Source organism: Chelonia mydas, chromosome 5, assembly GCF_015237465.2.
Source record: "Chelonia mydas isolate rCheMyd1 chromosome 5, rCheMyd1.pri.v2, whole genome shotgun sequence".
Classification (NCBI taxonomy): domain Eukaryota; kingdom Metazoa; phylum Chordata; order Testudines; family Cheloniidae; genus Chelonia; species Chelonia mydas.
Window position 1 is genome coordinate 47,043,319 of NC_051245.2, and position 16,592 is coordinate 47,059,910.

The 16,592-nt window shown below is 43.5% G+C and overlaps 1 protein-coding gene across 6 annotated transcripts in view; it reads left to right on the forward strand.

The window, feature by feature from the left end:
• The window catches only part of GCNT4 (glucosaminyl (N-acetyl) transferase 4), a 128,023-nt gene that overhangs the window by 21,442 nt on the left and 89,989 nt on the right, over positions 1 to 16,592 (forward strand). For 4 of the 6 annotated variants that reach the window (XR_006290961.1, XR_006290962.1, XR_006290963.1 and 1 more), the window contains exon 3: positions 4,177 to 4,304. Coding sequence is in view for 2 of the 6 variants with exons in the window: in XM_027826922.3 (XP_027682723.1) it covers positions 4,178 to 5,545 (1,368 nt within the window). In the remaining 4 variants the exon portion in view is untranslated. Of the gene's footprint in view, positions 1 to 4,176; positions 11,811 to 16,592 lie in introns of those variants that run through there. The other 2 variants (XM_027826922.3, XM_027826921.3) reach the window with 1 other exon arrangement.

Below are 16,592 nucleotides of genomic sequence, written 5' to 3' on the forward strand. Positions count from 1 at the left end.
CAACAGCACTCCTAAGCTATTGATTGAATTGACCAGTTGGGTGTGTGTGCCTTCAGTCAAAGGAGACTGCACCTAGGCTGCAAACTCTTCGAAGTGTGCTTTTCTCTGCCCACCAGCAGGGCTCAGCTTCAGCCAGTTGTTCTTCATCCATGAGCTGATCTCATCTAAACATTGGGCCATCTTGGTGGTAGTGGTGTGGTCATATATGGTGAAGAATAGGTAAAGTTGTGTATCATCTTCATATTGCTGGCACTTGAGTCCATGTAGTCTGACCAGTTGATCGCTGGCCATGGGTAGATCCGGAATAGGACCAGAGAGAGAATTTATCCTTGTGGAACCCCATAAATGAAGAGTCTAGTCATGGAGGTTTAATTTTCTATCACTATTCTTTGAGTGCACCCCTCCAGGAAGGACTCAGATAATTTCAGTGCATTAACCTGGATCTCTGCCACCTCTCTGAAACAGGATAGCAGTATCTCAGGTCAAGAGTGTTGAATGCTGTAGAGATGTCCAGGAGGATGAGAATGGATGTCTGCCCTCTATCCATTGTCAGGAGGAGATCATCCATCAGTACCACTAAAACTGTTTTTGTCCCAGGTCCTTGCCTGAATCCAGATTGTGCCAGGTCTAAGATATTGACTTCAGTCAGGAGAGTTTATAGTTGGCCTTTGACTAGCATCTCTATGAGCTAGGACAGGAATGGAAGGTTTGAGATACTGGGTGGTAGTTGGCTAGAACCAATGTATTTGGCTTGGTTTCTTCACTGTTAATAACACTACTGCGTGTTTGAAGGAAAAGTTCCTTCATTGAATTAGACCTTACCTTAGACCTTAGCCCATCCTGTGCTTTGCTGCACATTGAACGACTCTCATTTGCCATCCTTGCCTGTCAACCGCCCTTCTCGCCAAATATTCCCATTTCGTGTTGAGGTGCTTGATGTCATTCAGAACTGTTTGTTTCCATGTTATTTGCAGTCTTCCTCTCTTTCTTCTTGCGTTTTCTGGCTTCCATTCAAGGGCGGTATTAGGTAAGCATTCTTTTTCCATTCTCAGCACATGTCCCAGCCATCTATGTCGTCTTTTGTACATTATTTGTGAGAGGGTGCCTTGTCCAGTCATTTTTCTGACTTCTTCATTCGTCTTCCTATCTCTGTATGTTATTCCCAATATTCTTCTCAGACATTTGTGATGAAACGCATCCAACTTTTGCATATCTTTCTTGATAAGTTGCCATGTCTCACTGCTTTATGTTGTGATGGCGATAACAATTGCTTTGTACACGTTCAGTTTTGTCTTGAGGGAGATGTTTTTGAGTCTTCCAAATGCAGCGTTTGCTTTCTTGATTCTTCTTCTTCTTCTTCTTTCTTTCCTCAGAACTAGTACCATCTTGGCTGATGATACTTCCAAGATATGTAAAATTGTCCACCTTCTCCAGTTTCTCTTCTTCAATTTTGATATTTGTCCCGATAGTCCCCACTAACATGACTTTACATTTCTTTGCATTGTATCTCAAACGTATCTTCTCCATTACTTCTTTTACTTGGTTTGTGCATTTTTATAGTCCATTGGCATCTTCACTGATAAGAGTGATGTCGTCAGCAAAGCCTACATCAAATAGCCTTGAATTGTTTCACTTTAGGCCATATGTATCACTGTCTCATTGTTTTAATCCATAGTCAATGACTAGCATAAACAAAAAAGGGAGACAGGACACATGCCTGCTTTACACCTGTCTTGGTGCTGAATGGTTTACTCAATCTGTTTTCCATTTTAATGCAGCATTTTGAGTTGGCGTAGAATGCCTTCATAATGCTAATTAATAAAGCATTGGTTATTTCAGTCATGAATGGCACCAGTTGCTCAGGACTCTATCACCTATCAGGAAGGGCCTGGTTTAGGCTGTCAGGTCTTGTGTCCAGAGTGTCTTGTACTTTTGAAGAGTGAAGGATGTACTGACCTCTGGGAATTCAGGTGAGCTGTTTGTTGGCTGGCATAGGGGGAGCTGATTCATGCAGCTTCAGAATCCGTTCCATTTCCTGCCATGGAAAAGCAAAAATGAGTCAGCAGTTTCTCCCTCCATGAGGTCTTCTGTACTAGGGCTTGAAACCTGTCATTGGTTCTAAGCAGCCTTTGGAGTGGGGTTGGCTTCAGGAGCATGGGCTAAGAAAAGAGCTAAGTAGGCAAAGGGAAAGCTTGGCTTATTTGAGTTGGGAGGAGCTCAGAGAAGAAGTGAAGCTAAACAAACTGCTGCCAGCAAAAAATCATGGAGCAGTCACAGTAAATTTAGTAAACGTCACATTTTTCAAAAAGCAAAGGAGTACTTATGGCACCTTAGAGACTAACAAATTTATTTGAGCATAAGCTTTCATGAGCTACAGCTCACTTCATCGGATGCAACAGACTCCAACGAGACACCAGCACCTTTCACCCACCCACCTCTAGCCTACCTATGACATGGGGGAGTGCTGGGGATAGAAGTATAGAGACAGTTATACTGGCTTTATGCCATTTGTGGATTCCCCTAATCCTGAGGCTAGTCACTGTGTTCAAAAGCTATTCCAAAATCATCTTATTTCATTGCAGATACCTACATAGTTATTAGTGTATTAATCAACGCATTCGGTGGCTGAGGTGCTCCTGATCTTGTAGCAGTTTTGCAAACCAAGAATTGAATAGTACTTCCTATGCACATTTCCTGAAGAAGGCCTTGCCACAGCAGTTTGCATGTGTATCCTTTGCTGACTGTTCAGTTTAGGGTGACCAGATATCCCGATTTTATAGGGACAGTCCTGATTTTGGGTTTTTTTTCTTCTATAGGCTCCTATTACCCCCCACCCCCGTCCCGATTTTTTCACATTTGCTGTCTGGTCACCCTGGTTCAGTTTCATATTTTTCAAATTCAGCAAAACATATGACCATAAGGTAGCAAAGCTGTCTTCTGCTCTTTGCCTTCCTATTAACCAAACACTCATACAGTGGTAGCTAAACAGCTCCTTTCAGAGAAAAAACTGCAGACTGCTCTATGCATGAGCAGTTCCATTAAGAGGGAAAATGGAGTTATAACTAAGATTGCACCTGGATGCTGAGTCCTGTCTCATTTTAATCCAGTAATAGACACGATGCTCTTCACATTCTGCTGCTGAAAGCAAAAAACACTTTTTTTGTTTTGGAGAAAGGATCATTGTACTTCGCTTTCATTGGAATAAAACCTAAGTTTAAAAGTGGTTACATAGCAGGTGGCTTTTAATATGCTGTTGCACAACCTAGACCTCGGCAGTGCCTTTGTAGCAGTCTCCCAGAGCTCCAGGAGGCAGAAGGGTGCACTGTGTGCTCCCCTCCATTGCTGCCAGGGTTATGACCCCATCTCACCGCCACTTCCTTTGCAGCAGTTGCTGCCACCATCCGGGAGCAGCCCTTACCCCTGAAGGGAGGGCAGGGTCTTCTGTGCAAGGATCAGCCATACCTGGAGGTGTCGGGGGGAAGTACCTTACCCCTCCTCCCCGCTTATACACCCACACATTGGCCAGCCCCAATGCTGCCGATAAAGAGGATGCTCTGTCTTATTTTTAAAGCACTGGCTTCAATTCTTTATTTTTAATTTTAAAAAGCAATATTTAAAATATCTGAACAAAATAAATATCCACTATTAACTGACCTGTAAAGAAATAACTGTATGGTTCTGATCCTGCTTCAACTGAATTCGATGGGATTTTAGCCAAGGGGCTAAATTCAGCCCAACTCCGTAGTAGCACAGAGATGAAAATTGCACTTCTGCAACACCAGTGACTGTTGGTGGTTTCTTCCTTGGGGGCGTGCAGGTGGAGATGAAAGGGAGTTGGCAAATCAACCATGTGATGCAGACACCCTTACTCAGGCTGAATAGTATCTTACTCTGCAAAGTGTTCCACTGGCTTCACTATGCTACTTCAGCATGAGGAACAGCTTGGTGCAAACAAGGCTGACAAAATCTGGCCTTGAATTAACATGCTTATGATCTGCTGCTACTAAGTGAAGTTTAATATAAGAAAATAATAGTGTTTTCAATGCCATGTCTTTCTGCTATCATTGTTTTTAAGCTGTAGCCAAATCAATGCTGTTTTGTTTCTAGCAGAAGCTGGAATATCTTTACTGTACCCTTCCATGATTAAAATCTCACTATATTGCTATCTTCCTACAGAATGAAGAGATATAAGTGTCCCTTCAAGTATCCCATGAGACAAAAGATCCTGATCCTTTTTTTAACGGTGTGGCTGCTTGCACTTCTGAAACTCCTCAATGTTGAAAGACTCTTATTCCCTCACAAAGGTATTTATTTGGTTGAGCACTTTTTAAGCACTTCTTCTTATGTTAAAAACAAATACTCCCATCTTAGAAACGACTTCCAGTATGAAATTAACTGTTCACGTATATACGAACAAGAACCCGGTGAAATTGGCAAGAGTTTAGAGATAAGAAGAAAAGACATCATTGATTTAGAAGATGAAGACGTTATAGCTATGACCAGCGATTGTCAGATGTATTATACACTTAGAGGATACCACCTAAAGCCTGTTTCCCCGCAGGAGGAAAGTTTCCCATTAGCCTACTCTTTGGTTGTTCACAAAGATGCAATAATGGTTGAAAGACTCATACACACAATATACAGCCATCAAAATATTTACTGCATCCATTATGACCAAAAGTCTGCTAATACTTTCAAATGTGCTATGGACAATTTAGCTAAGTGCTTCCCCAATATTTTCATTGCATCTAAATTGGAGACAGTGGAATATGCACACATTTCTAGGCTCCAAGCAGATTTTAATTGTTTGTCTGACTTGATGAGGTCATCGTTTCCGTGGAAGTATGTTATTAATTTGTGTGGTCAAGACTTTCCTTTGAGGTCAAACTTTGAATTGGTATCTGATTTGAAGAAACTCAATGGAGGAAACATGCTGGAGACCATAAAGCCAAGTAGCAGCAAAAGGGAACGATTCACATATCACTATGAACTTGAGACAGTGCCTTATAAGTACATGCAGATGCCTGTAAAAACCAACATTTCTAAAGAGCCACCACCTCATAACATTGAGGTTTTTGTAGGCAGTGCCTATTTTGTTTTAAGTCGAGCATTCATCCAATATACCTTTGAAAACTCTCTTGCTAAAGATTTTTTTGAATGGTCCAAGGACACTTATTCTCCAGATGAACATTTCTGGGCAACCCTTGCACGTCTGCCTGGAGTACCTGGGGAGATTTCAAGGTCAGCTCAAGATATAACAGACCTGCAAAGCAAGACTCGCCTGGTAAAATGGAATTATCTGGAGGACCACTTATATCCTCCTTGTACTGGTACACATCTTCGCAGTGTGTGCATCTATGGAGCTTCAGAATTAAGGTGGCTTATAAATTATGGACACTGGTTTGCCAATAAATTTGACTCCAAAGTGGATCCTGTTTTAATAAAATGCTTGGCAGAAAAACTTGCTGAGCAACAGAAGGAATGGGTTGATTTGTCTTCTGAAAGCTCTTTCATGCACAGACGTTCTGCAGATGTTTCACTATAGCAGTACACTATACTCAGTAGTCAGTGTTATCCAGAGTCTGACGCTCCATAGCCTTGACTTTGTACAGTCATTTATGGGGTGTAAAATACTACCAAATCAGAATGCTCCTTCTGCACAAGTGTAAATGACTACACAAGGTGCAACAGAGAATCAGAATGCAATGGAGAGTCAGCCCCCAGACGCGATGGATCATTGTATAAATCACCAAACCAACACTGTGTCCTTAATATCTTTCAAGGTGATACTTATAAAAATGAACTCCACTTTTGAATGCTTTTGCGGGAGGCTGTGGCACTGTCTGTGGTAATGGAATGCTTCAAATTGAGCCTGTTTGTGCAATAGCTAGGATAATTCCTCATGTCTGTCCTCCTTATTCCCCTCTTCTTCTTTAAAAGTTTTGAAACATAGGAAGGAAGATGTCCAGGTCTGCTACCTCAGGAAAGCTGGAAGGGGAAAATCCAAAACTCAAATGAGTCTAAAGAGAGAGTCTGATGACCACTGAGCCATAGGGCTGATCCTGTGAACCCTCCATTCCCAGTCAGTGGGAGATGATGGTGCTTAGCCATTTGCAGGATTGGACCCATAACAATGATTTGTGCAATGTGAATATGATTGGATGATATAAGAGGAGAGAGATCGTGGAACCTTGCCCACTGCATTGGAAGTAGCAGTATTCTCGCCTAGCTGTCTCTGTATTTAGTTTTCTTCTCTATTAATTTTATGCTTCCATACATTTTTATGTACCTGTGAATTTGGTGATGGTTGATAGAGGCAGCATTACACACGGCAGTTCTTTTGAAGTCTGTACATATTCATCGGAGATGACAGCTTGCACAGCTCTACCTAACAGAAATCAGTGCCCGAAAACGTATTATTCGAGTTCAGTTGCCGTCTCCTCCATTAGAAACATCCTCCTGCAAAACCACAGTCATTCCGGTCAGGGACACCATTTTAGGATGGTGCCCCGGGTCTGTGTAGCTACAGTAGGTAACAAGTGCAGCTTCTAATTAGCAGTCAACAGTTTGGTGTTACATTAAAATGCAAAATATTGACAAGTCCTAGCCACAGGCCCAGATCCTGAGTTGGGGCTGAGGCGCACTCAGTGCAGCTCAGGAGGGGGCTGTGCAGAGGTGGCTTTATGCCACCTTGGTGCTTCCCTGCTCCTGGGCTGATCTGTGCCAGGCCAGGCTCCCACTTCAACTTAGAACCCACTTGCTTCAAATTGCTCTAGCTGCCAGTGGCCCCAAAGGTTATCCTTGTAGCCATGGATCTTGGGGCATGACAGAGCCCTTGCCATCCCCCTTCTCTCAGCTATGCCCCCTACACTGGGGGCCCGGAGAGGTGGTGGTGGTGGAAGAGTCTCTACAGCAGCTGTTGTAACCCACAAGTCCCGCTATGACGGAGGAAGTCATCTGGGACCTGGATCTGGGACCAGAAGAGCTTTGTACTGTCCCAAGACAGCCCAGGATCTGGCTCGTGGTGTTCAATAACAGTATTGCTCTTGTCTTTATCTATCCGTAAAGTGCTGCAGTAATGACAATGCCCTGTTGTCTCATTTACAGACTGGGACCAGAAGTACCCTTGATGCACAGTACTCATGGAAAGTGTTTAGCTGATTACATAAAATTATGACTCAAACTGATAGGATTGAGGACATACATAATTTGAGCAAGTTATTCAGTCTTAGCTTTAGCACATAGGGTAGCCATGGACTAGTCACTAGTGGTTTAAGAATGGCACTGAGGGTCAGGAGTCATGGGCTTTCCTCCCAAATCAGCCACCAACTTGCTGTGTAAAGTCACTTAACTTCTGTGTCTCAATTGCCCCAACTGTAACATGGGAATAATGCTGTTCAACCACATTTGTAAAGCACCTCGAGATCTGTGGCTGACGAGTCTATTGTGGTTAAAATTATAGATTATAACAACTTCTTCTCACCAAAACTATTTATGAAGTCTATAAATGCATGGAACACAGATTCCCTTGATGTTCACATAAATAGGAATATATTTTTAAAACTAAATGCAATTTAGGCTGGTAGCCTGCCATTACTCCTTTGGTGCTGTTCTGGTTTATCATGATGATATGGTGTATGGGGACTTTCTAGAGTGGGAAGTACTGATTGTATTTACAGAGTTGTGCATTACCATGTTCACACTTGGGAACTCATAGAATACATAGAATTATGCTGTCATATCATGAAAGGCTGTTAGGGTGTCAAAGGGTCAAACTTAGGCCTTGTCTATACAAGACAACTTGCACCAGTTTAACTAAATCAGTTTAAAAACACATCTTAAGTTAAGCCACTTACGAGTCTGTGTGAACAAGGCCTTATAGACTTCCTAGACCATGGAAAATAAGGGAACGTAGAAGTGATGCTGTCTGCTGAGTTAGTATCCCAGGGCCCCCATCATGCTACACGTTACTGTGAAATACTTGTTTGAAGTGAAGTACAAGGTGTGCCCAGTCACAGCGCTGTGAATTGTAAATATCCTGATGAATATCTGTTCTTTTTGATGATATAATCCAAAGCTCTTCTACCTTGTGGCATGATGGTCTACAAAATGTTTTCAAATATAGTCTATCACCAAAATTTAAGATTAAATTTCTGGATTATTTTCGCCCCCTCACTTGTAAAATTTAACATTGGCTATAGATAGATGTATAACACACACACAGTATATATGTATACATGCAGTGTGGAGACCCCTGGCAGTATTCTGTGATAAAATATGAACAAAAAATCACAATAATTATGCATCTTTGAGGTCATCACCTGCCCCTCATCCATCCCTCTCTCTCTGCTGGGACTTGTTTGAAATGACTGGTATGACCCACCTGTGGCTTTGCCATTCATGAGAAATGTGGCCATATCAAACATATGCTGAGATAAGTATAAAATTTAGTGTGGGCAGAAACTTAGCATACAAACAAATATTAATTAGGTATTATACTACAGTGGGGAATTTTTGCTTATTAAAGCCAGAAACTTCCCCCACACCCTCCACAAAAGCCTTCTATATAAGTTCATGGCTATATTTGCATCATTAGATGGCGTCCCATATTTCCATCCTATTAAATACAAGGGGCCTGCTCATGGTCCCATTCCACCTCCTTTGCACAGCTCCAGTAGCACAAAGCAGGTGGAAAAGCAATTTAACTGGCCAGCTGGGGATTTTCCCAGAGAAGGCAACATGGCAGGGATATTACCAACAGAAAGAGGGCATGAACATTGCAGAACATTGCTGCGGTTCCTGGCTGCCAGAGTAGCCTTTGCAGACAACACAATTTAGAGCTCAAGTTGCTACTTGGATCTTCCAAGCTGTGCTGTGGCAGAAGAATTAGTCCCCGGGATCAGTCCAAAGATATTTTTAGTGGCTGGAAATAGGGGAGGCTGACAAAAGTGGTAACTAAGTTCTAAGAGGCATTTTTTAAGGAAGAGGAAAAAGTGACCAGTTTAGGAGACTAAGAAAACCTTCTTGGTGGAGGGCAGTACTTGCCGAGCGCCTCCTTGACTTTGTTCAGGATTTGCCACAGATTTCATCAAAGGAAATTATTGTGAATGCCACAATAAAGCTTATTTGAATGTGACATCTAAAATTGTATTGAGTCTCCTCCCTCTACTATCGTTGTTATGATTAGTGTATACAGTAATTAAAGTACACTTTAATTCACTTGAGAAATATGCATATTTGTTAGGTGTGGTCATCTGTCCATTTCCCCTCTCCTCCATGTCTCTATCATACACACAGTTGATCAGAGGCAGCTCTTTATTTTAGTAATCGCTCCTTTTAACGAAACAAGACCCTGCATCCAGACACCCTAAATCCTGGGAAAGTTTGGATCCAAAATTTGCAGCCCAAGTTCATCTCTGTTGTTTCATAGCGTGGTTGCTCAGCAACTACAACTCAAGGTCTTTAGACATTCTTTATCCACGGTTACCTGCACTGTCTCCATCTCAGAATTAAGAATGTGAAAATCCATAGATTGATGATATAAAAGAAGATACACATCACTGATGAGTTAATGGTGCCCTGATACTAACCACCCCCAAATGAGTATGCTGCAGTATGGACTCTCCTCCTAGCTTGTTGCTGAACCCACGTGCAACCACTTCTCTCTGCTAAACCAGTGATCTAACCCTACCTCCCAGCTGCCAAACCTGTTCACAGTCCACCCTTGACCGGTGCTCAGATCCAACCCCAACCTACCAAATCCATCCATGAGTCTCTCACCCCACCACAGCCTCCCTGATGTTGAGAGGTCAGAGAAACGGGGGAAAGTGTGAAGGAAAAAAGAAAAAATCACAGAAGATAGAGAATTTCATGGCTTTGGCAGGAATTTACTTGGCTCATTGAAAGGGGATTTCTGGAGCTTGGCAGGCAAGTGAATCTGCAGGTCTCTTTGGCTCCAGTCCTACAATGACTGAGGCACGTACTTAACTTTAAGTAGAATGGGACTTCTCACGTACTTAAAAGTTAAGCACATAAGTCTTTGCAGGATTAGTGTCACTAAGAGCCCAAATGTTGGTGTCATGGAAGTCAATGGCAAAACTCTCATTAATGCCAATAGAACCAAGCTTTGGTACTAAGGGTCCCAAGCTGATTTATTTCCAGTGAAGTCATGGAAAGATTGATATTGACAGCAAGGGGAATTAGATTGGGCCTTTAAAAGTTTAGCCAGCAGATTGATCAATTTTGAAAAATAGTCACAGACAACACTTTTGTAACTTGTCATGCTAATAAATGGACTGGGGTGAAAGCGGGAGGGAGATTGCCAATTTGAATGTGTGGTTCTCACTGTTCATATTTTCTTTAATGTTGGAATAAAAGGATTTTAAAAGGAAGATTAGCAAATATAGAAAATGATCATACATTCTATATTTGCAGTTAAAAAAAAAGCCTTGGTTGAGAATTTCTATGACTGCTGCATCATTAGCTTGTGTCATTTAAATCAGAATGTGGACCCATGAGAAAAGCAAAATGCAGGAGATGAAAATGGTGAGTAGATGGTACCTTATTGTAAATTAGCAGTGTGACCTTGATTGTTAAGTACAGGGATAACCTTTGTTGAGTTTTTGTAGAATTTAAATTAGCTCTTGAAGGTAATGATTTCTGTTTATGTGAAAATGATGGTTTCCTTTTTTTTTAAGAATAATGTAATCAGTGTGCATTTTATTCTAGTATCTGCCGAAATATTCCTGTGCTTTTTGTATTTCAAGTGAATAGTTTGATACTCCTTTCCTTGTAAAGCTTTCCAAAAACGTTTGATTTCAATTGGCGACACCTTTTTGCAGACACTGCTGCTATGTTTGTTTCCCCAAATCAATTTTCCATTCAGTTGTATTTTATAGGATTTCACTTTGTTGCTCTTGATGAAAAATCAAGTGGGCTTTGAGATCTCTCCTTTAATGAACGGCAGTAAGTGGATGCAGTATTCATAGTCTTAAATACGCATTCCCTTTGCAGAGGTCAATCCATCAATAATACATGCTGGAAATGTAGACATAATGTTATGCTGTACGCTCATCTCAGGAGCATTGCAAGGGACAAGGTCAAAAGACAAGGAGTATATTTTATGACAGTGTAACCACTCACGCTTGAATGGGTTAATGAGTTTATAACAGTTACTTTGTCACTGAGGCCAAATCCTGAGTAGTCAATGGGACTGAGTTGCAGATGCTCAGCACCACTTAGGATTGGGCCCTGCTCCCATTCAAGTTAATAGCAAAAGTTGAACAGAAGAAGGATCAGGCCGTACGTCTGGATGGAGCACATGTATACACCCGCCTACAATCTGACTAACTGAACATCATGCATCTTCCTCAGTCTATCCCTTGTTCTTCATCTCAAGCCCCTGAAGTGGTATAAGGCCGACTCCTGCTCCCGCTTTCTCAGATGGATGGTCCGACTGTAGTCAGTGGGATTATTGTGCAAGTAAGACAAGCAGAGTTTGGCCCATGGATTCTATGTCTACAGATAGGATTTTGTTCTAACACCAGTGACTTCCATGAGAATTTTCCCACTGACCCTCAATGGGATTGGGATTTGGCCATTCATTTACAAAGAGTATAAAAGTCTTCGAAAACATTCCAGTGTGCGACAATGTTTTTCATAGTACAGTACAGAAGAGATGGGTAGTGTATCTGCGGACCTATGAATGCAAGTATGTAACGCTGCACAACAGAATACTATTCCAAAAGCTGGTCATCCTGAGCCGATAGGCTCCGCACTAAACAGAAATAAAAAACAAATTGGATGAAAAATGTGTAGCGTTTTCCTTTAGTCTGAAGTTCATGAAATAACAGAGCCTGATCCTGCACTACATACTCAGGCAAACATCCCAGGGAAGGTAATGGGATTTTGCCTTAGTTTGCAAGGCCGTACACTCAATTTGATGGTATTTGTCTGTCTGTCAATAACTTTTGAATGCTGCATCTGATCAATTCCAAAATTTCAGGGAACATTCTAGGCATCAGTGGCCAGAGCCCTATTGAGCTGGAGGGGGGGCCGAATGGAAAACCAAAGGGGAGAACATAGGTGACGTATGGAGCTCCTGGCATCAGCAAAGTCACGGCTTCAGGCACCTCTGTGATTGTCTATCGATCATGCACTGGCTGATGGCATCTGTTAACACCTTCCAGCATAACAGAACCCCTTCTCTTCTCTGCTTTTCCTCCCAATTGAGTTTAACATGTTGCCACCCTGAATGACTCATCTCCCAGAAAAACAATAATGAGGGGAGAGAGGGAGATGAGAGAGTGCATACAGCCCCTGGCATGGGGTGGAGGAACTAGGAACTCTGTTATGGGGAAGGGAGGAAATAAGGGGTTACAGAACCCTAGTATGTGTTGGGGGCTGAAATTAAGGAACTCTGATATGGGGGACAGGGCACAGAGCCCTTAGCATGGAGGTGGTGAATGGGGGGTCCTAGTATGGGTGGGGGGAAGGGAATGGGAGTGAGAGAAACCTTGCTGAAGAGAAGGAGAGAACAGGGGACCCACAGAACCCTTGCCATGAGGAGGGGAGAATGGGGGACCCTGGTATGGGAGGTGAGAGGGATGCAGGTAAACAGAACCCCTGGCAGGGAGGAAATTGGGGGAATTACAGGGAGTCCCTGCAATAGAGCGGGATGGGAGAGTGGCACACAGTGGAGGAGAATGGAGGGATGCAAGAAGCCCCTGGTTTGTGCAATGATCTCGGTCTACAAAAGCTACAAAGTGTGTGACCCCTGAGTTACCTGAGTATGTACTGCAGGGGTTGGCGCAGAGGTCAGATCAAAACAAATCATGTCCGAGGATGGGCTGCCTTGAGAGGGAAGAGGAGAAGCATCTGACCTTTGGAAAGTTCTGGCGACCACAAAGAAGATGTAATAAGAGTTAGTAACTCAGAGGGCTTTGGAACATGCTTTCTGGAACTAGAGGAGCCTTGTATTGTCCTGCTTCACCCTAGCTGTGGGGACAAGCAAGCCAGAAGTGAGCAAGCAGAGCACTGCCAGAGGTGAACAGTTAGGATAGCAGAAGTGTCTGAGCTGGGACAGAAGATGCCCTTTCCATTGCCTCTCATTCTCCTGGTTCAGTGCCTCTCCTTTCTGGGCCAAGTGCTGCTTTCCTTACTCATTTAAGTAGAGTTTGGCCTGGTGAGGTGTGACGGCTTCTCCTGGGTAAGGAAGGCAAGACTGGACCACTAAAGTAAGAGCCAACAGAGCTACAAGAGAGCCCTGGCCCCTGGCTGGATTCAAAGCGTCCCTCCCTCCTTCCCAAAACCCTTGGCAGAGGGTGGCCTCCTCTGACAGAAGAGGAGAGTGACTGCTGCCCATTCTTCGTGTATGGAAACAGCATCCCTTTTGCCTATGGAGGGACTCCAGGTGTGTGTCTCTGAGTCAAAGTTCCTCAAGGGTGGGACTGTGTTTTTTCGATTATACAGCAGCAAGGACACTGATAAAACTCAGTGAACAAGTGTGGCAAAGGTGGTGAGGACAAATGTTATGAATTGTTGATGTACAAATATTTCTCTCTGAAAAGGCCTTATCCAAAAGGCCCTATAAGGTCTTTCAGTACAGTAACCACATCTTGGTTGTTAAGATGATTGTTGGTTCAACATGTAGTTGGGTTGAGATTCACACAGAAGCCAGCGCCAGGCCCAGTGGCTGTAAGTGAGCTGGTCTGTTGCTATTATTATTTATATTGCCATAGCACCAAGGAGCCCCAGTCACAGAGCTGGACTCCATTGCATGGGGGGCTGTACAAACACAGAACACAGGGTAAGTCTGGACTACAGCTGGGAGTGAGCGTCCCAGCCTGGGTAGACAGACTGTGGTAACAGGGCTCGGGCTGGAAATAGCAGTGTGGACGTTGTGTCTCTGGTGGAGATTCAGGATAGCTCAGACCCAGGGGATGGACAAGCTGTAGAGCCCAAGCTGCTGCCCGGGCCACACTGCTAATTTTAGTGCGCTTGCTACTCCTGCTAGCATGAGCCTGTCTACCCACTGTGAGAGACTGGGTCAGTGCAGAGACCCAGCTGCAGTGTAGACATGCCCAATGAGGTCTAGGAAGTTTCTCAGATGAGATATGCAGGATCCAGACAGCGTGCCTAGGGCAGAACAGAGAGAGAGCTTATTTTCTGACTACAGAAGTGGACAGAGAAATATCTTAGCTGGGATGTCTGCAAGTGGAATTGCCTGTGTGCAGCTTGGAGGTTATCACCTCTGCTCAAGGGAAACAGGACTTGGGTACATTTTGAAAACAAAAATGGATTTGAAGAAAGTTGCCAAAAGCTGCATCAATTTCTCTTCGCCCCAGGAATCAGACCCACTGCAAAGCCTTAAGAATCTGCTCCTGCTTGGCAAAGGTGCAACAATAATAATGAGAAGAAGATTACAATATTTGGGTCAGAGAGGGCAGGAAAACATGCCAGCATCTGAGAGAACAGTCATCTTCATTCAGAATTTCCTTGGCCAAGGCAGTTCACTCGTTTTTATTGGAGTTTTCTGTGTTGCTTATTTAAAGCTAATTTAAAGAAGTGAAAATGTGAGAAAGAGGTGACAGATTTTCACTCTTCATCTAATGCAGTCTTTTGACAGGAACCCAAACACGTTTGAGTTTATTTTTAAATAATCCTCTGTGGGCAACAATTAGAGACTGCATGTCAGAATGTATCCTGTAATAGTAAAAGTTCATTAAATGCAGCAGCATTTCTGTTATTTCACCTTTTCTCTGACTTCTGCCTCAGTCTGTTCTCCAGGATGGAATGACTTTTGCTTGAAGTAATGAAAGGGAGAACAGAATGTACAGAGAGACATGCAGGTAGCATTAGCATCACTATAAAATGATGTAAAATAAGGACACAAACAACTAGCTCACAGAGGTTCAGTGAGCTTTATTTGTCCATAAACATAATGGGAATTGGAGTCTCACAGTCGGAAACAGACAAGGTCCAAATATATGAACACTACTGAATCACTGGTTACTCTGGGAAGCAAGATGAAAAATGTCAGAGGTCTGCATTTTTCTCTAACCCATGGAGATGGAGATTCAAGGGGGCTTTCAGATAGAAGGGCTCTTCCTACAAGGATGCAGAATGGTCTCACTGAAAACATGAGATGTTTCTTTTATGAAGTTAGCATTATGTGTGCTCTTGTTCATGAGATTATTTCTTGTCTTTTTACTACAGCAGTCCCAGCTCATTAGGAACTTTACAAATATTTGTATTGATTAATGAAAACTATTGTTATCATTTACTCTAAGCCATCTTGAAGTCTAGAACCTATAAGCCACTTCCTGGGCATTAGCAAAACAATAGACTAGCACTGGGTCTGTATGAACTAGGGGAAAAAATTAAAAGCAAATTGTCATGGGTCAAATAGACCCCCAGGCTACTCCAGCCACTAAGGGGTTAACAGGGAGACTAGCTGTCTCCTCAGCTGAGACTAATTGCTGGGGAGATCAAAAGGCTGCAGACTAGAGGACAGCTGTGGCTGTCAGAAGCTGAGGGGCTAGGGAGGAGAGACTTTTTCAGTCACAGACTGGTAAGCAGCTGCCCAGGAAGTTGGCTTTCCAGAGTGGAAGCATTGAAATGTGAGTCTGGGAAAAGCCTCCAGGAGAGATGAGGTAGGAAGTAGTGAGGGATTGGGAGGAACTTGTTCTAGCAGCTATGTACAGGGTCCCTGGACTGTAGTGGGTAGGCCTGGGTTCTGCTACCTTCTGCAGCCCTGGAGATAGTAAGGACTTTGGAGCAAGGGGGTCAGGGCCATGTGGGGCTCTGGGACTGTTGACCCTCTGTTGGAGTCACTAGGTTCCTGCTTCACCAGACTCTTTTGTGAGACTATTAATGACCTGGGTGGAGTCAAAACAGGAAATTACCAAATGTAGAACTAAATGATTATTGGTGGGATGGGGAAACTGAGCCACACTTGCTGCAAAATCCTGCATGGCTTGAGAGGGTGCCAGTTGGTTAAGGCAGCCAGAAGATTTGCCACCCATGACTTCTTGCTTTTAATCTTTTTCTAGTCCATACAGACCTAGTGTTATTCTATTGTTTTCCTAATGCCTAGGAAGTGCCTTATATATTCTGGACTTCTGTTCTAACAAGTAGAAAAGTGTGGACTTTTATTCAGTCCCATGACAGTTGTAAGGCCCTTTGATTCATCAGTCTAGCCAAAGTTAGGGTTGCTAACTTTTATAAACACACAAACTCGAACACCCAACTCCTGCCCCGCCCCTACTCCTTCTCTGAGGCCCCACCCCCACTCACTCCATTCCTCTGTCACTTGCTCGTCCCACCTTCACTCACTTCCCCTGAGCTGGGGCAGGGGTTGGGGTGTGGGAGGAGGTGAGGGCTCCAGCTGGGTTTTCGGGCTCTGGGGTGGGGCCAGAAATGAGGGGTTCAGGGTGTGGGAGGGAGCTCTGGGCTTGGGCAGGGGGTTGGAGTGTATGTGGGGATGGGGTGAGGGCTCTGGGGTAGGGCTGGGAATGAGGGGCTTCGGGTGCAAGAGGGGGTTCTAGACTGGGGCTGAGGAGTTCAGAGCACAGGGGGTTCAGAATGTGGGA